Raw genomic sequence first — 21,248 nt, 5'->3', positions numbered from 1 at the left:
GGATGTGGAAGCATTGGAAAGGGTACAGAGGAGATTTACCAAGATGCTGCCTGGTTTAGAAAGTATGCATTATGATCAGAGATTAAGGGAGCTAGGGCTTTACTCTTTGGAGAGGAGGAGGATGAAAGGAGTCATGATAGAGGTGTACAACATAATAAGAGGAATGGATAGAGTGGATAGCCAGCGCCTCTTCCCCAGGGCACCACTGCTCAATACAAGAGGACATGGCTTTAAGGTAAGGGGTGGGAAGTTCAAGGTGGATATTAGAGGAAGGTTTGTTTACTCAGAGAGTGGTTGGTGTGTGGAATGCACTGCCTGAGTCAGTGGTGGAGGCAGATACACCAGTGAAGTTTAAGAGACTACTAGACAGGTATATGGAGGAATCTAAGGTGGGGGCTTATATGGGAGGCAGGGTTTGAGGGTCGGCACAACATTGTGGGCCGAAGGGCCTGTACTGTGCTCTACTCTTCTATGTTCAAGTGAGATTGTCCATTTTGCACACTCCTGGAAACTTGGTGCTCCTAACTCTCTCCGTAGAGGAGGTTTATTTGCCGCTTCTCTGTTCCTTTTCTCTCTTCTCCTGAACCACCTAGCATTCATCACAAAGTCTCTTAACCCCCACCCCCTCCATCTGCCCATCACCCACACACTCTTCTCACTGGGTTAAAATCAATGCGTACCATAAAAATCTTTGAGATTAATCTTCTTGCAGGTAGACTCAAAAGAAACACAATAAACTCCACAAAAGACCCACACAAAGTCCCAATGTGTGAAAAAGGAACAAATCATGCAAACAATATAAAACGTAAACAAATAAAACACAGGACATGAACCGAAGAGTCCCCAAAAGTGAGAGCAACTTCTCACCTCTTCCCTTCCTCCATGTTCCAGATTCCTGTCCTATCAGGCTCCACTTTCAGCCCTTTGTAACTTTCCACTATCACCTCCCACCTCTGATGCTGGTCCCACCTTCCTTCCTCTGCTGGTTTCTCACCACCACCTCCTCCCATCTGGATCCACCTGACAGCTCTTGCAAAGCAGTGATCAGCATCAATACTCTGCTCATTATGCTGCTCAAGGACAAAGATAAACATATCTGAATGCTCGCAAATTAATAACAATCATTTGCAGGGGATCCAGCCTTGCTGTGTCTTTGGGTGCAGAGGATACCAGCTTTAAGGCTATACAACAATTTCTCATACTGGTTAGATGACCAAACATATTTGGGAACCTGGAATTCATCTATTATTCCATGCCTAAGCTTCAAACAATCTCGCTCAGTGCACATGCTCACATCCAGCACAAAATACAACTGAGACATCCAAAACTTGCGACGTGCTTTAAAGATGTGCCAAGAGGATAGAAACAATATACAACTGGGCAGGATTGTGCAGATAGTCACAGGTCTAGGTCAGTCATTACTCTTCTGCTTCTGACTGTGATAACTGAGAGCTTACATTGATTCTTAAGGCAATGTTTCAGTTCAGTGTTGAGGGGCTGCTGCACTCTAAGAAGTAACTTGTTTAAGAAAGATATCAAACTAATATCCATTGGATTGGTTTCTAATACCCCATGGTACCATTTGATGAGGAACAACACAGGAAGCTCTCTCATTCAATTTTGCCATCTCACCTATCCATTGGATCTTGCCATGTACTGATTAGTTTCTCAAATTCCCTACATTGCAAAAGTAACTCACATATGCCTGATTTGCAGAGCTACAGGAGGAAGGCACATCTCTTCTTTCAGAAACAGGACCAGTTCAACCTCTCTTTTCTTCTTGCTGCATGATTACCGAATAAAAAGACAGGACCCTAACTGGTATAGAGCCAAGAATTCCCAAAGTCTGGACTCTCTCAGCTGCTATTGCTCACTGCCTGTGTGGGCTTTAAGTAGAGGAAAAAAATGAAGTTGGAGGTGTTCCGTAAAAGGAAAAAAATGGCTAATGCATTTCCATTAAGTCTTCTCTCTGTTCTCATTCACAAGCAGAAAGGAATGCACCCAAACCTTGGTGTCAATATTGTGAGTCAACTTCCATTTAATGCATTCCAACTTTATCCCAACAGTGCAAAAGGCAGCCAGATAAACAGCACAAGTTGTAGCTATGCAGGCAAGACGAGTGACAGCAGAGCAACAGATGGTTGCTTTCAATTAACTACAGCAGAAATTTACAGTTGCATTTGGTCAGTGGGTTGAGAGTCTGGGGCTAAAAATTGTTTAGAACATAGAACACAGAAATCTACAGCACATTACAGGTCCTTCAGCCCACAATGGTGTAACCTACTCTAGAAACTGCTTAGAATTTCCCTGCCAAATAGCCCTCCATTTTTCTAAGCACCATGTACTTATCTAAGAGGCTCTTAAAATACCCTATAGTATCTGCTTCCACCACCGCCGCTGGCAGTACATTCCACGCACCTCCCACTCCCCATGTGAAAAACTTACCCCTGACATCCCCTCTGTACCTACTTCCAAGCACCTTAAAACTACACCCCCTTGTGTTAGCCATTTCAGCCCTGGGGAAAAAGCCTCCTGGCCATCTACATGATCAATGCCTCTCATCATCTTATACTCCTCTATCAGGCCACATCTCATCCTCCGTCGCTCCAAGGAGAAAAAGCCAAGTTCACTCAACCTATTCTTATAAGATATGATCCCAATCTAGGCAACATCCTTGCAAACCTCCTCTGCACTCTCTCTATAGTATCCACATCCTTCTTGTAGTGTGTTGACCAGAACTGAACACAGTATCCAAGTGGGGTCTGACTAAGGTCTTATGTAGCTGTAACATTACTTCACGGCTCTTGAACTCAGTCCCATGGTTGATGAATGCCAACACATCATGCGCCTTCTTAACAACATTGTCAACCTGCACAGCAGCTTTGAGTCTCCTATGGACACAGACCCCAAGATCTCTCTGATCCCCCACACTGCCACGAGTCTTGCCATTAATACATATTCTGTCTTCAAATTTGACCTACCAAACCGAACCACTTATCTGGGTTGAACTCCATCTGCCACTAGTGCAAGGACTGTGATGCGGGTAGTCCGTGAAAACATGGTGCCATGATAGCATGCCCACAACTAAGTAAACCTAACCATACGACTTTGGAATGTGGGAGGAAACTGGAGCACCTGGAGGAAATGCACACAGTCACAGGATGGACAAACAAAGCCCTCACAGACAGCGGCAGGAATCAAGGTCCAATCTGACGGCAGGGGTTGTAAAGCAATGCGCTAACCGTTCCGCAACTGTGCTGCCCATTATATGGAAGTCGAACAAAAGCTGGGATAGTGATCGTCAATTTAAACTTTATAAGTGTGCATGTAAGCAAACCATTGTATGTGCATCTACAACACTGTACACTTTAAATAGATCTTGTTTTTATTTCAGACTTAAAATGTAACAAAGAGACCATAACATATGGAGGTTCCATTAGAGTTTGTATTTTTTCCCTATCTTCGGCAAAAGACGTTATGTTCTTAAACATGTTTTATAGATGACTTCAACAACATGACAAACCATTCACCTGTTTTTCTACTTCCCTCATATTCAGTAGGTATCTGGTGACATTTAGAATAATCCCTTGAGAATAACGAACTATAACTGTCTAATGGATAGATTTGGCTGAACACTCACCACACAGACTTAAAAGCAATTATATCTGCAAAATGATCCTTTTATAAGTAGCACTCAGACCAAAATAAGAGCCTACCTCAATCCCATTTTTTCTGATTTATGTTTTTAAAGTTTTGACATTTCTAAGTTATTTCTGTATTTTCCACTGCAACTTACCCAAAAGATGAATATCAACTGAATGGTATTGTCATAAATGCTATTTGCCATTATTTGACCATACTTGAATACGTGGTCTTGGCACATGTAGAGATGGGCTGCTTCATTTGCTGAGGAATTGTATTGCATGCAACTACAGAATATCTCTACATCTGGCATTATGATTGGAAGGAAGTATTTGATTTATTTATTTGTTTATTGAGGTATAACACAGAATAGGCCCTCCCGGCTTTTTGAGCCACGTTACCCAACAATTCCTGATTTAAAGCTAGCCTAATCATCAATTACCCTACCAACCTGTACGTTTTTGAACTGTGGGAGGAAAGCAGGGCACCTGGAGGAAACCCATGGGGTCATGGAGGAAACCTATAAACTCCTTACAGATAGAGGCAGGAATTGAATGTGGGTTACTGGTACTGTACAGCATTGTGCTAACCATGATGCTACCATGCTGAAGCAATGAAGACGGTTTTGTTTAGGACGATGTTCTGAGGAACCGCTGTGATCAGTCATCCATCCCTGTGATGCACTGAGATGGACAATTGATCTTCAATAAGGGCAACAGTTGTCCATCTGTTTAAATTATCACTCTGACTAGAACCTTCTAATCAGCTTAACACTCCTGTCAATGGCCATGCCTCTGTTCAGGAAAATGGACACTTATTACCGCAGGCAAGCAAGACAGCTACTCTGAGTTCACTAGAGCATGCACGTCAATCTTTTGCAGGATGATTCACATAGAGAGCACGTAGCAGTGTCTAGAATAGCCAGGAACAGCTCTTCCAACACTGCCAGGGTAAACAGCTTGGCCTGTCCCCTCAGGGTCCTGTGCATCAGTACTCATAGCCTGGTACCGGGCTCTGATGCCAGGACAGACTTGATGTGGCTGACCTCTAATATCACAGATTTGTCTGGAGCATGGCAGTAGATAGAGGTTGGATCACCTTTCAGCTTATTGCGGCAACCAGTACATATAGAATCAGAATCAGGTTTAATATCAGTGGCATATGTCGTGAAATTAGTTTTGTGGCAGCAGTACATTGCAATACGGCAAGAACAAAAACAAAAACTAACTAATGCAAAAAGAGAGCAGAAAAAGGAAAGAATAGTGAGGTAGTGTACATGGGTTTGTTGTCCATTTAGAAATCTGATGGCGGTTGGGTAGATGCTGTTTCTAAAACGTTGAGTGTGTGTCTTCAGGCTCCTCCACCTCCTTGATAGTAGAAATGAGAAGAGGGCATGTCCTGGGTGACGGAGGTCTTTAATGATGATTTTGATGCACTGTCTTTTGAAAATGTCCCCAATGCTGGGAGGCTAGTGCTCATGATGGAATTGGCTAAGTTTGCAATTTTCTGCAGCTTTTTCCAATCCTCTGCAGTTGCCCTCCACACCTGACAGTAATGCAACCAGTAAGAATGCTCTCCACAGTGCATCTGCAGAAATTTGCGAGTTTTTGCTGACATACCCAAATCTCCTCAAACTCCTCATGAAATATAGCTGCTGTCGTGTCTTCCTTGTAGCTGGATCAATATCTTGGGCCCAGGATAGACCTACAGAGATGTTGACACTCGGACTTGAAACTGCTCAGCCTTTCCACTGCTGATCCCCAGATGATGACAAGCGTGTCCATCGGCTTCCCATTCTTAAATTCCATACTCAATTCCTCGGTCTTACTGACTCTGAGTGCAAGGTTGCTATTGTGACACCATTAAACCAGCTGATCTATCTCGCTCCCGTACACCTCTTTCTCACCATCCGAAATTCTGCCAACTATGATTATGTCATTGGCAAATTCATAGATGGTGTTTGAGCTGTGCCTAGCCACACAGTTAGCCACATAGCTAACACTGAGCTGTAGTCAATAAACCACAGCCCGACATAGGTACTGGTATTGTCCAGGGGATCCAAGGCCAAGTGGAGAGCCAGTGAGATTTTATTCACTATAGCTTGGACAAAGTGGCCTGTCCAGGTTGGTCTAAGTGCCTTTCTAGGCTACTTCACTGAGCAATCAAGCAGCAATTGCATTGCCCCAGTCAGACCAGATTCCAGTGCTTAAAGTATACAGATTAACTGGTATTCTTATTAATGGTAAAGTGGCAACTTCATGCTTAGTTTATAGAGGCAAGATTAATTTTATGTCCACGTATAAATAAGACACTGCATACAAATTCTCACACTGCTCCGATCTACTGGCCTGCAATGATGCAGTAACATAAATAGGACACAACCCCTGTGCACCAACATAGGACATATATTGTAAGCACACTACATGCAGATAATATATAGGTTCAACTCCCATTCAGGCTTCTCAACCAAAAGAAGAAACAAGCAGGAGCTGAAATTAGCAGAAGGCTGAAGAATAAAGGTGGGTGAAATCAAAGTTAGATTAGTTTACCAAAAGGCTAAACAGTCCAACCCCTTTTCCAGCCTCAGGAAAAGGACATCCTCCAGGCAGTTTTTAAATGGTTCGTTACATTGTGAGCACTTAACAACGATATCAGTCTTGTCCAAAGTCAAGCAGGATTAAATGTCACTATCAGAGCAAACCGACTTCTGATATTTTCCAGTGCACTTAAATAATCTGGCAAAATAATTGTGATTCATGTTGTTCTGCGTTTGTTGTTCCAAAGGGTAGTTATAGCTGCTAGTGGTAGTGGGGTTAAGCTCCCACTACCTAGTAAATGCTTCCAATAGCATGCATTTCAAATAGCCTCTGACAACCAAGTCCAGCTCCTGGTCTTCACCTGTGACCTAACTACTAGGCCCGGCGGAATCATTTCTACTGACAGGAGAAAGGGCAAAGGTGGGTTACCGGCACCTTAAAATCTGTCACTTTGGGCTGATGGGACTCCTCAGTCAGGGTTGACAGCTCATCCAGGAGAAAGAAAACTCTGATCTCAAACCTCCACTCAAGGGGAAGGCTCTGGAAGTAAACCCCGAGGAAAAATCTGGAGCTGAAGACCCTAAGGTTTCCCCAAGTCCCTGTATTGAGGTCAATGCTGACTGGCAACTCCTGTGACACTTCTGGTACCAAATTGCATCAGTCTCTGCTGTTCCTTTGGGCTTATTGGCTGTGTGGAGAGCCATCAGCTTGCCCTCCATATTGTACTGCCTTGGCTTGCGTATCAGGTAGACAGCTGAGCTGCAGCATCCACGGTTGACCCTGACCAATGCAGGGCTTCACAGCTGTATTTCTTCCCATTATAGAAAGAAACATGTTTAAACTCAGAAACAATGTTTTTACCTACACCGTGTAATTAGTTCCACTGAAAATTGGTATGATTTTTCCTAAACCCAGCTGTGGATTAAGTCTGCTGATTTGTGCCACACCATGCCATTGCCATCACCTACTCTTACTGTGATCTTGATTGAAAAATCCCCAACCAGATATAATCCTTTAAGTAACTTCTGCAAATTGTTTGGTAAATGTACACTTTGCAGAACTTCACTTTGTAGGTAACAAACTCAGGAAGTGTTAAATGTGAAAAATGTAAAACTAATCAAAACCAAGCACTCACATCCAGGGATGACAAATCCAGCAAATCGACGTCACAAACTGTACAGCCAGTTTCAGAAGTCCAAGCATCAGGTACATAGTTACCCATATAGTTCAGCAAGTGCTAGAGAAGACACATACAAAGACATTGAAAAGTCACGTTAATGTATTACAGCAAGACAAAAACAAACAAAATACAAACTCGATCAATGCTGATGAGAGCTCTGGCAATGGAATCTTTAAAATTTCACTTTATACATTAACTTTTTATTTTGTACTTAAGGTTAAGTAAAAATCCATTCATCCCATTTTTGACCTTTTTTTTCTGGTAAGTTCATGCATCTTCTTTCTGTGGCACTTCCAGTGCTGACTTAACTACTTTTATCCGTTAACATCTAAACGAGTGGTCTTGATGGACAGAGCAGTGGGCAAGACTTTCTGATTTCTCCCAGCAACTGTTGGCTGTCAACTGGACATTTCACTGACCCATCATATCCAATGATGTTGGCCAACCTGTTGAAATTACTGCCTGGCATAACCAAAACTGCTGAGGGCACTCACAGTTATGGAGAAAGGCAATATACCTTCAAAGCAAAAATGGAGGGGAGAAAGTAAAATTATTGAAATGTAAAGAGCAGTTCCATAGTTCCTAATGAACTAAATTTTTAAAAATTTTTATGTGTGTGTATATATGTGTATATATATATATATATATATATATAAAAGCATGCAGTGGTACATGAAGAACCAGTGATCAGGTCATAACAGGTAGGATCTAAATTAAGTAACTGAGAATAGGCATGGCTTCCTGCAAATTATAAAATACTGTCCGGATGCAACCAGTTATGTGGCAAAATGGATTTCAGAACACATTATTTTTCTGGAATGCTAAAACAAAGTGAAGTGCACTCTAAAAGTGCCGAGATACAAGTCTACATTCACTCCTCTCCAATGGTGAGGGCTGCTTCCTGGCTTTTGCTCATGACAAAAAAAAAGAAATAAATGAACAGAAAAGCAGACAATGAATTCATCTCAATATTTGCCCACGTCTCTGCAGAATCCGAATACCATGGGCAATGTCAGACACAGATTGGTCGTCCTTTCTTGCATGCTTGGGAAGCAGCTTGTGTAAACACTCTACAGCAGTAAACAACTCATGGGTTAACCACTCCAATTAGTACATTCAAAAGAACAGGTCTCTCACTTTGGTTTGCCGATTGCCGTGGATTAGTACAGGCAATGTGTTAAATATCATGTTCTTGGTCCTGACCCTGGCAGGTTCGAACTGCAACTCTACTTCATCTGCAAAGGAAGACAAAAAAAAGGAATATTCTGTCATATGCTCTCCAGCTTTAGTGCATATATTATCACCATACATATATGCAAGTGGATGTGGCGCAGACCCTCCTAGGTTATGAATGCCCATCTTATTAACTTATTTCTGCATTCATTGAGACACAGCACAGAATAGGTCCCTCTGGCCCTTTGAGCCACGCCACCCAGCAATTCCCCAATTTAATCCTAGCCTAATCACAGGACAATTTATAATGACCAATTAACCTACCAACTGGTACGTCTTTTGACCAGAAACCGGAGCTTATGGATGAAACCCAAGCGGTCACAGAGAGAAGGTACAAACTCCTTACAGGAAATAGCGGGAATTGAACCCAGGTCACCTGTACTGTAAAGCGTTGTGCTCAATAACGTACGTTAGCATGCTGCCCCAAACCTTATGGTCACCCTGTACATATGAATGAGCTCCCATAAATATTACTAAGTTCAAATGAGAATTGATCTGAAGAAAGCCTGCTTACACGTAGCCTCCCTACAGTCATCAGTCATCATTGTCTCTTAATAACACTGGCTTCTAGTTTCATTAGGTGAGGCCACTTGAGAGTTAATTTCCAAATGAACAAGCAGTCAATGTAACATCCATTGGTTCTTCAAGCCCACAGAAAGGAATCACTGAGCGTGAGTCATTCTGATCTGTACCGTTGTAACTAGGCTGAGGAAGACAATAATAAGTGTTCATTTCCGTTGACCCTCATCAACACCACTCATTACAAAACTGTAGATGTACGGCTACTATATCAAGTGATTTTGTGTACTTTCTGACTTGGGGACAAAATTCGACGCCTACAAAGATGGAAACCATTCATTACACAGGGAAAGCTGGAGTGATGGTCAAAAGGCTGTTAAAGCAAATGGAACAAGGTAACAACAAAGAAGGGAACATTCCGCCATGATTCTTCTCTGGATCATCACTATGGAAACATAAGACACCAGACAAGGCCATTTGGCCCATCAAACTGTGTTGATTTCTGTGTTGCTCAATTTTTTTCCTTTTTTCGGGAGTGTGTGGATTTCCTTTTGAAAGTTATTCCTCCAATCTACTTCTGCCATGCCTTTCGGCATTGCTTTCTCGATCATGGCCCTCAAGACTTTTGGACTAACCACCTAGTACAGCCATTGCACTAAATACCTTCCTTGTACAATGGTTAAATCTTATTAAAATGCCTGAAGCTCAAGATGAAACTGTCCTTTACTAACTCTACCAATGGCAGCAAGATAGAATTTGCAAGGTGGCAAGAATTGCTTAAATTTACAAATTTACTTTGGTAGCAAGGGGGTTGACAATGGGAACTACAATTTTTCAATTGATAGTGAAGCTCTTTCCTTATCTGTGTTTTTTTAACATGAACCATTATGCATCGTGATTCATTAGCTATGCATCATTTATGTTACTATTTGTCATATGTAATTTACTGTTGCAGTAACAGAACAACCCTCCAAATGCTGCAGGAAGAATGGCCAAAAGACAGTCTCTATAATCTGGCAAAGACAACAGGATTGGCAGGTCTGAAAACTCTAAAGTGAAAACACAAACAGATGAGCAGAGAAAATTTTGCAAGGCGGGTCACTGACAGAAAACGTATCGTGCTTCATTATTCACCTAGAGGCATTCTTTCAAACTGGTGAGCAGATTACCTCAGTGTTAAGACTGTTCACTTTTCAACTGGATGTAATAAAACATATCCCCATAAAATATTTATAATATTATAAACTTTGCAAAAACCTTCACCATCATCCAGGCATTTCTTGTCATTCTCCCAGACAAACCAGTATTTTCAGCCCAGAGACTTCTCGATAGTTCCGTGCTGATTAATCAAAACTTACTGAAATAGCAAGTATGCACTGAGATCACTACTAAACAACCCTGGGGAGATGTGCCTTCCTCTCCCTTTGTCAGAAAGAGAAGAGTAAGGGGTGAGCTGAAGAGACACAGTAAAAATTAGTTTAGAGTAGAAACAGAGCCTAGATTCAGTACAAAAAGCCTTGGAGAAATTGGCACAGACCTCTGTTAAATTATGACCATCAATTCAACAAATTCTTACAAAACAAACAAATATTGCCCATTTCTAAAGCATCATTTCACTTTAGTAAATTTTCTCTAACTATTGAGATAGTAAAAACTAGGATTGATGGAAGAAATAGAAAGGCGGGGGGTGAAATTGTAATATTGCCTGACATATTAAAACTAGCAGCTTACAAATTTGCATGCAGACTCTGCCTGCAGAAGGTCAGACCTTACCTACAGCTCCGTTTAAGTTCTGGAAGATTTTGCTTTTGTGATCCAAAGTTATGTTGATGGATTGCTAGAAGAACATAGAGAAGAAAATTAATTCTAAACCAAGACAAATCATTAAAACTGCTTCTCAGTGTGTGCGTAGCATTAAAGTAATTGCAGATTATTAAGTATTTAAACTTTTTGCAACCTCAACATCACATTTCATTTCAACTCTTTCTAATTTACTTACTCGCTTTACAGGATCAAGGTAAATTTTGGTGTAGAACAGTTGATCATCATCATTATCTTGTAGTTGCCATTTCTCTACAATGCTATTAATGGAAGAAGCATATCCAATAATCCCTGAAAAAACAAACATGGATTGTAACACAATGCCATCCCACAAAAAAAAACTGGCATAAAATTAAAAGCTTCCTTTGACAGTTACTGTAATAAGTGAGTTTTTTTCCTGTTTTGAGGGTGGTTTGGGGATGCTTTGTCTGATAAAGGCACTATATCAGTACAATATTGTCTTCAATAATACCGAATATTCAGTAACAGTATAGTTAAAGTCAGTGTGGTTAAGCTCTGGTGAAGCCTCACTTGGAGTATTGCGAGCAGTTCTGGTTCCCTTATCTAAGAAAAGATGGGCTGGCATTGGGGAGGGGCCAGAGGAGGTTCATGCGAATAATTCCGGGATTGAAAGGCTTGTTGTATGAAGAGCGTTTGATAGCTTTGGGTCTATACTCACTGGAATTCCGAAGAATGAGGGGTGACCTCATTGAAATCTACCGAATGGTGAAAGGCCTTGATAGAGTGGATGTGGAAAGGATGTTTCCTGTGGTGGGAGAGTCTAAGCCCAGAGGACACAGCCTTAGAATAGAGGAGTGCCCTTTTAGAATGAAGATAAGGAGGAATTTCTTTAGGTAGAGAGTGGTGAAACTGTGAAATTCATTGCCACAGGTAGCTGCAGAGGCCAAGTCATTGGGTGTATTTAAGGCAGATGTTGATAGAGTCTTGATTAGTCAGGGCATGAAGGGAAACGGGGAGAAGGCAGGAGATTAGGGCTGAGAGGGAAAATGGTGAAATGGCGGAGTAGATTTGATGGGCTAAATGGCCTAATTCTGCTCCTATATCTTATGGTCTTAATTTCATGACTGCGTACACTGAACCACAAGAATGACAATTAGAAAATTCCCTCCACTGGCAAACCTGCAGAGCTGTTAATGACTTGATTGAATTTATGTATTTTATTTGTCAATAACTGCTCTTTACTACTCCTCATGCTCCATGAATAGAATCAATGTGCATTATTTATCTATTCTCTCCGTGTCTCATTGTTGTAGAATTCACTCTGCTTTACTGTGAGATGCTGCTGCAGTTTTGGCTGCAGATGTGTATGTGTATTTGGATAAATTCCTTGGGCTTAAAAGACTCTTGCAATGTGGCAGGTAGCATTTGATTTCAGAGTTTGCTTCCTGTCATGAAACTGGATCAGGAACTTTTTGTACTCACACCTCAGTGCAGTCAATGGCTCACTTCATTTGAGAACATTGCCAACAAGGTGACGTGCCTCCCAGCCTTACCAATAGAGACTGCAGCACTAATATGCAACCTACAGCCTTTGATATTATCTCTTGGTAGAACAGGCTATAAAACCTACATAAGTCAGCAATGAGATGCAAATTCAAGGGCCTCGACTGGGATATTGATGTGAAGTTACTTGCATCCGTCTCTCTGGGCTTCTAATGTTGTGTATGTTTGTTATGTTATTGCTGGAGCATTCAATGTTTTTTTTTGCAAACTTTTCAGATCATGTGGAAGAGTATTGCTGCAATCTCTAGCCAATCTACAAGTCCTTGCTTCAGAGTAGCGCAAGGCCACCTGTAGCAGAGAACCCAGGCGATGGCAGCATAGTTTGGCAAGCTTTGGGCATGTTTACCAAAGACGTGTGCTCCTTTCGCAATGATTTCCTATTATACTGTGCCTGTTATGGAAAGAGAGAACACTTTAAAGTTCTGACTCTCTTCCCATGACTCTTAATGATAAAGACAGGGCAGCTGCCAGCTCATGTGTTAATAAGGTAATGTTACATATGAAAAGTGTCATTAACTGTTCTCTACTGCTTCTCATGCGCAATACAAAGAACCACTTATCTATTTGATCCTTATTGCAATTTTCTCCAAAATCTACCTTTCTTTATCAAAAGATGCTGCTGTTTCTTTAGTCACGAATTTTACAGGTGGTATTTGGTATAGATTGCCACATCATCAAGGAGCCCCCACCATCCAGACCATGATTTCTTCTCATTACTCTCATTGGAAAGGTGGTCCAGGAGCCTAAGATCCCATACCAATCCTTCAACCATCAAACTCCTGAACCAGTATGGATAATTTCACTTAGGTGAACATTGTACGGATTCCACAACCTATGGATTCATTTCCAGAGACTCTGTAACTCATGTTCTCAATGGTTATTTTTGTATTTGCACAGTTGATCTTTTTACATTGGTTGGCTGTCAGTCTTAGTTAGGGTGTAGTTTCTCCATTGATTCTATTCTATTTTTTTGAATGAGTGGTAAATGGTGACATACACATATTTTGATAATAAATTTACTTTGAAGTGCTTCAAAAAGGTCATATTTCCTAGTTTTCTCGGTATTTTGATGGGGCATTAGTTCTAGACATTGCAGCAAAGTCACCCCTCTAAATTTGGATGAAATCTAATTTTCTAGGTATGAGAGGTGATGCGACCTAGCACAATGCCCTCAGTGCCCTGTAAAACCCTGACCTGCCTCCATTCGTAGAACCATGTCAACCAGAGTGTACAGTTTCTTTAATGGGCTGTAGCTTGCTGGCTTGGTGGCTGGAGACAATTTGTAGTAGATTGCATTGCATTGTATTGCACTGAACTTAAATGTTCCTAAATGTAAATGTTTACAGACACACAGATTTTATTTTTTACTGTGCACTGATCTCGGCCAACTGCATTTGGACACACATCAATCTTACTCAGCTAGGAGCACACTTGGCTTTGTGATAAGCATCTTTTGTGCTTTAATTCATCATACAAATCACATTCAGAATTGACCACAAGTAGTCAAACTAAAATACTCCCACATAAGGACTGCCAACTATTATATTAGCGACATGCCAACATCTAGAACAAAGGAAGCGATACATTCAATGTACTTATTAAAACGTGAATGTGAAGCTTTTGCTTTTTGCCTTGGAACACAAACAGCTTGCAGCGAAGACATATTGAAATGATCAGCGCTACCGTCGCAGACAGTGTACTGGTTTTGTCGAGCTCTATCATACTTACAGCAGCAAATTGTAAGCATCCAAGTCGGAATTCATGGCTACTGGCTTTCAGCATTAGAAACAACTTTTCAAAATTTATGGTCGGAAAATTTCGAGCAAGATGCCACAAATGCAAGGTTAATAAATTCCAGGTCAAAGGAATCCAGTCCCAGTTAATCAAAACAAGCAGGCAAGTGACGGTTATTAAATATAATGAGGGCCCATCACACAGAGTAGAGCAGAAGACTCAAACTGTAACTTCTGGGGAAGAAGAATACTGCTTACATCAGCAAGGCAACAGAAGTGTCTGAAAAATGAAGGCAGACTTTAGAACCTCACCAGTGTTCCGATCCCTGACTTGTGATTGTGAAATATCATTCCAAGAAAAACTTACAGAATCTTATGTGGTACTAGTGACAACCAGAGTATTGTATCAACCACAGTTAACTGTCTCCTTTATTTCCTTTCTCATTATTTAAAATTGAGGCTACGTCCACACTACGCCAGATCATTTTGAAAACGCCGGTTTCCAGTAAAAACGACAGGCGTCCACACTAAGCGTTTTTCAAAACATCTCTGTCCACATTAGACAGATATGGCGAATCTCCTCCTACTGGGCATGCGCAAGACACACAGAAAACTAGCAAAGAGGAAATGGTATACCTGGTGCGCGCTTGTCCAGTTACAGAGTAGAAAAACTTAAGAGGAATTGCTCTTGGCTCTCGCGCAGGAGGACTTAAAACTGAAAAAAACAAATACTGGAGCATATGGAGGTAACCGACAGGGAGTTCACGGACAGTATGACCCGCTGACGACGAACATTGAAAAACTGACTAACTCTGTTGCATTAATAAAGTACCTTGTTAAATGTATGAAGCATGTCTGCATCAGTGTTATCTTGTATTTTCATACAATGTTACATTAGGCTGTTACACACCTATTGTCAGAGAAGTACAATAAATAGGTAAACCACCTTGGTTCTTGGTTCTTGATCCTCCAAAATATCCCACATGGAATTTAAACTGGAGATGGCCGAGGGTGTTTTCTGTCCTTACCTTCATACAAGCAAGGACAGAAAACAGGGCAAAGTGAGTATACTTATTTATTCAGTAAGCTATAGGTCAAAGTATTTGGTGAGTACATTTCTAACTCTTCCGGCTTCAGTCTCGTTGTCGTCCGTTCTGAAATTGTTAGGTTATGTGGGGGGTTGCATTCAAGAAAACAACGAAATGCCGCGCTGCGGCCATCTGTTCTGGCACGTCATGACAGTGTTTTTAAATAGTCAAAAAAGCTCACTTTACAATTTAACTCTCACGCCATTCACACCGACTGCTTGCTATAACAGTCGTCCGACAGTGCTTTTGCAGTACCAAGCAGAAGCAGAAAAAGCGTTGTTGTTGTGGTGTAGTCATGACAGTGTTTTTAAATCCCTCCGTTTACCCCGTACACACTACAACAGATATTAGGTGTTTTCAGATTTATTGACTCTGGAGACCGTTTCTGAAAATCTCCGTTTTCGGGGGATGAAAACGCTGCTTTAGTGTGGACGGAGGGTCAAAACGAAGAGAAAAAGCTTCGTTAGTCCTGACGAAGGGTCTCGGCCTGAAACGTCAACTGTACCTCTTCCTAGAGATGCTGCCTGGCCTGCTGCGTTCACCAGCAACTTTGATGTGTGTTGCTTGAAGTTCCAGCATCTGCAGAATTCCTGTTGTTTTTGTTTTCAAAATTATCCAGCGTAGTGTGGATGTAGACTAAGTCTATAAAATTAAAAGTCTCTCACGTATGTATACTCCTAGACTACATTGCACAATTGCAAGACACACTTTATACTATATTGGCCATGGAGTGACTCTGATAACAACAGAGTTCCCTCACATGTCCATAAGACTTAGGAGCAGAATTAGGCTATTCAGCCCATCAAGTCTGCTCCGCCATTCCATCACGGCTGATCGCAGATCCCACTCAACCCCATACATCTACCTTTTTGCCATATCCTTTGATGCCCTGACCAATCAGGAAACCGTTAATTTTCACTTTAAATATATCCACAGTTGTGGTCTCCACAGCTGTCTGTGGCAGAGCAATCCACAGATTCACCACTCTCTGGCTAAAGCAGTTCTTCCTCGCCTCTGTTCTAAAGGATCACCCTTCAATACTGAGGCTGTGCCCTCTAGTTCTAGACACCCCCCACCATAGGAAACATCCTCTCCACATCCACTCTCAGCTAATCCTTTCAACATTCAGTAGGTTTCAATGAGATCACCATGCATTTTACTAAATTCCAGTGAGTACAGGCCCAAAGCTGCCAAATGCTCCTCATATGTTAACCCCTTCATTTCCAGAATCATCTTCATGAACCTCCTTTGAACTCTCTCTCTCTCATGACAACATATCCTTTCAGAGATATGGGGCCCAAAACTGTTGATAATACTCCAAATGCAGCCCGCCTAGTGTCTTATAAAGCCTCAGTATTATCTCAAGCAACACACACAAAAGTTGCTGTCAAACTATCAAACCACAAACTCACTCAGGAGTAGAAAGTCCAGTGGAAAGAAGGAAACAGTTTAAAATCAGAGCCGGTAAAAAGAAATTACAAGCATCCACCCGAAAAACAATGTAGGCAGTTTGTTTTCTTTTATTATACTAGTTGTTAGTCAGTCTTTGTATGTAGCTTTTCATTGATTCTATTGGATTTCTTTGTTCCACTGTGAATGCCTGAAAGAAAATTAATCTCAGGGTAGTAGCATATGTTGACATATACACACTTTGATAATAAATTAACTTTGAACTTTGAAGAGCCTAACAATTATCAAATGGTCTCCAAGTTTCTTCAGTTCAAACTATTTGGGGGAATGATGAAATAATTTGCTAGGCACATTTATGCTGAGCAGATGGCAGCAGAAAACAACAAAGACGAGAAACAGATCAAATATTTTGTAGCTTAGTGGTTATAATAATTCAAAGTATTGGAAATTAATTCTCACCATGGCACGATAATTCAGTTTAAAAATGGAGATATGAAGCAATTCTCAGTAAAATTGACCCTATAACTGTTGGAAAAACCCAGCTGATTTATTAACTGCTCTTATTGGAAGTTGGACTACCATTCGGCCCCCATGTGACCATAGTCCCAGAGTAACACAGCTTACTCTTAATTGCTCTGTTACATTACCAAGCAGCAATCCACTCAGCTGATTCAAAACCACTGTAAATGGAATTCGAGAAGGGGGCCAGTCTAGAGGCTGATAAATTTATGGGAAATAGGTACCAACCTTGCCAAAATAAAGGCCAGAGAATTAATCATTATAAAAGTTGTTGGCTGCGTTTTTCAGTGCGGTGAAGCTTCGGACACTCATCTTACATAAAAAGAATAAGGTTTTAACATCGAGAGGCAATTATGGAGGAGCATTAGGGCATAACTCTTTGGTGGAAGGTCAGTCAAATTTCATGGCCAATCATCTCATAGTTTAACTCTTTAAACTCCGCTGTCAGGTTGGCAAATTGCCAAGTCCCTGTTGGGACCAAAATGTCACTTCGCTTCGAAGAACAATACATTTTCATATCACCTCCTATCTATAAGCTAGGAAATGTAGATATTTTATGCCCAGACGTTAAAAAAAGAGGGAGGAGGTGATGTTCAGATAAGCTTTGAAGTGCTGCATTTCTTTTGTTTTGAGCACTGAACTTCTGGAAGTGATATTTTAAGTCCTAACAGGCGTTCAGCAATTCACCCGATTGCCACCAGAGATTAAAGAGTTGAACTATGAGCTGATTTTCCAAGAAACTTGACTCACGTTCCAAAAATTTTTGAGGGTTTGAGGACTGACCTCATTTAAAATGAGTACTAGATTAACTGAAGTAGATATATATTCCAATACTTGCTACGGTGCCTAAGATAACTGTTACAATTACTGTTTCTTCTTGAGATAAAGACACGGGACACAGCAATTAAAAACATACCTTCGGGTTTGCTTGTTGTGCTGCTTGCCTACCTTATTTATGCAAGTGTGAAGTAGGAAGCACTCCCAAATTTCAGACTAAAGGGGAAGATTGCTAGCAACTGAGCTAATCTGTGTCTTCAGTTTAGGGTAAGCAACTATTTTACACACACAACAATCCACAACTGGGTGTTTATATCCTTGCAAAATTCCATACATCCTTCACACAAGTCATTCAAAGCCACAAAATTTCAGGGATACCAAACCCAACAAAACTGATCATCATGGCTAGCAGTCTTTATCATTATTTTCATTCTCCATTTTAAAGCTGAGAATTAATGTTGATCCACATCAGACAAGCAGAACTCACTTAATGAAATAATGAGCCAACTTTTCATTGGTTCTTCAACTACTCCTCACTCAATTAATTCATTTTAAACTAATACCACCTTTGTAATGGTCTGTGGGTGAAATAACAGAGAGCCCTTGACAACTCATCATCTATACCAAGCAGGTATCAGAGGTTATGATCAGAACACACTTGGAATATCGTGAATGAATGAATGAATGAATGAACGAACAAACAAATAAATAAATAAAGTTTGCTTTGGGTTTCTTTGTTTTGTGGCTGCCTGTTAGAAAAAAAATCTCAAGGTTGTATAATGAATACATACTTTGATAATGAATATACTCTGAACTGAGTTTTGGGCCTCTTATCTAAGAAAAGATATGCTGACATTGGAGAGGGTCTGGATGACGTTCACGAGAATGGTCCCGGGAATGAAAGGCTTAAAGTATGAGGAGCTTTTGATGGCGCTGGGCCTGTACTCACTGAAGCTTAGAAGAATGAGGGGGTGGGGGGGTTGATCTCATTCAAAACTGCTGAATATTGGGAGATGTGGATAAAGTGGATGTGGAAAGGATGTTCTCTATAGTGGGGGAGACTAGGTCCAGAAAGCAGCCTCAGAATAGAGAGACATCCATTTAGAAACATAGAAACATAGAAAATAGGTGCAGGAGTAGGCCATTTGGCCCTTCGAGCCTGCACCACCATTCAGTATGATCATGGCTGATCATCCAACTCAGAACCCTGTACCTGCCTTCCCCCCATACCCCCTGATCCCTTTAGCCACAAGGGCCATATCTAACTCCCTCTTAAATATAGCCAATGAACTGGCCTCAACTATTTCCTGTGGCAGAGAATTCCACAGATACACCACTCTCTGTGTGAAGAAGTTTTTCCTAATCTCGGTCCTAAAAGGCTTCCCCTTTATCCTCAAACTGTGACCCTTCATTCTGGACTTCCCCAACATCGGGAACAATCTTCCTGCATCTAGCCTGTCCTATCCCTTTAGAATTTTATATGTTTCAATAAGATCCCCCCTCGATCTTCTAAATTCCAACGAGTATAAGCCTAGTCGATCCAGCCTTTCATCGTATGAAAGTCCTGCCATCCCAGGAATCAATCTGGTGAACCTCCTTTGTACTCCCTCTATGGCAAGGATGTCTTTCCTCAGATTAGGGGACCAAAACTGCACACAATACTCCAGGTGTGGTCTCACCAAGGCCTTGTACAACTGCAGTAGTACCTCCCTGCTCCTGTACCCGAATCCTCTTGCTATAAATGCCAGCATACCATTCGCCTTTTTCACCGCCTGCTACCTGCAGGCCCACTTTCAATGACTGGTGTATAATGGCACCCAGGTCTCGTTGCACCTCCCCTTTTCCTAATCGGCCACCATTCAGATAATAACCTGTTTTCGCCACCAAAGTGGATAACCTCACATTTATCCACATTAAATTGCATCTGCCATGAATTTCCCCACTCACCCAACCTATCCAAGTCACCCTGCATCCTCTTAGCATCCTCCTCACAGCTAACACTGCCACCCAGCTTCGTGTCATCCGCAAACTTGGAGATGCTGCATTTAATTCCCTCATCTAAGTCATTAATATATATTGTAAACAACTGGGGTCCCAGCACTGAGCCTTGCTGTACCCCACTAGTCACTGCCTGCCATTCTGAAAAGGTCCCATTTATTCCCACTCTTTGCTTCCTGCCTGCCAACCAATTCTCTACTTAGAACAGTGATGAGAAAAAAAATCTTCAGCTAGAAGGTGGTGAATCTGTGGAATTCATTGCTGCAGACAGCTGTGCAGGCCAAGTCACTGGGCATATTTAATGTGGAGGTCAATGGGTTTGTGATTATTCAAGGTGTCAAAGGTTACAGAAAGAAGCAGGAGCAGGGGTTGAGAGGAATGATGGATCAGCCATGATGGAATGGTGGGGCAGACTCAACAGAGACAAATGGTCTAATTCTGTTCCTTTGCTTTATGGTTAGAAGTCCCAGCTGGGTAATTTTGTTGATTGATTAAAACTGCTGATAACAATAATACTGCTCCAGTTACTCAACTTCTGAGATTCACAGAATTAGTGGGCATTCACAAATGTGTTAAATACCTAAATATCTGCATTTATAAGGCAGGCTGAGGAGCAAAGGATTTTCCTTTTGTAGCTTACTGCAGTGTACAGGAATATTAACCCACAGACTCAGTGCTGTGACCACAATGGCAACAACTGCTATAGCTATAGGACAACAATACATTAGGAGGGCAATGCTAAACACTAGCAGGGGTGATACACAGCAACACTTTGTGGGCAGCTCTCAAAACATCCAAGTAAGACTTCTTCTGAACTACTATCACTGTAATTACAGCCTGTACTTTCTCTTTAAGTATCATACTTCTGAGCTATCTAAACGAATTAGCGAATTCATGATCTTCTGAAGGACTCGGTGGACTTAACTCTGAGGAATTCGGTTATGGCACCTTTAAGCAGACAAAGGAACTCAACATGGTCGGGGGAGAGGGAGGAGGGGAAGACTCCAAGCCAGACTAAAACAGCAGGGTGTAAAAGCTCCTCCACCCAATGTCTTGCTAGCAAATGTTCAGTCATTGGAGAGTAAGATTGAGGACCTAAGGACAAGGTTGCTGCATCAGAGGGAAATGAAGGATTGCTGCATATTGTGATTCACAGAGACATGGCTCACTCAAGACACAATGGATGTGATGCACCAGCCTGAGAGGTTCTTGATTTACCAGGATCTGCAGGACACTTATGGAAGGTAAAAGGTGGGGTCTGTGCTTC

At 41.5% G+C, this 21,248-nt stretch overlaps 1 protein-coding gene across 2 annotated transcripts in view; it reads right to left on the bottom strand.

Moving 5' to 3' along the window:
• plod2 (procollagen-lysine, 2-oxoglutarate 5-dioxygenase 2) overlaps positions 1-21,248 on the bottom strand; it is a 237,205-nt gene that overhangs the window by 85,466 nt on the left and 130,491 nt on the right. For both annotated transcript variants that reach the window (XM_072255013.1, XM_072255014.1), the window contains exons 5-8: positions 11,111-11,223; positions 10,885-10,948; positions 8,497-8,594; positions 7,315-7,416 (exon numbers count right to left, since the gene is read on the bottom strand). In XM_072255013.1, the coding sequence (XP_072111114.1) occupies positions 7,315-7,416; positions 8,497-8,594; positions 10,885-10,948; positions 11,111-11,223 (377 nt within the window). The remainder of the gene's footprint in view (positions 1-7,314; positions 7,417-8,496; positions 8,595-10,884; positions 10,949-11,110; positions 11,224-21,248) is intronic.

Source organism: Mobula birostris, chromosome 4, assembly GCF_030028105.1.
Source record: "Mobula birostris isolate sMobBir1 chromosome 4, sMobBir1.hap1, whole genome shotgun sequence".
Classification (NCBI taxonomy): domain Eukaryota; kingdom Metazoa; phylum Chordata; class Chondrichthyes; order Myliobatiformes; family Myliobatidae; genus Mobula; species Mobula birostris.
This window is presented reverse-complemented; position numbering and strand designations above follow the sequence as displayed.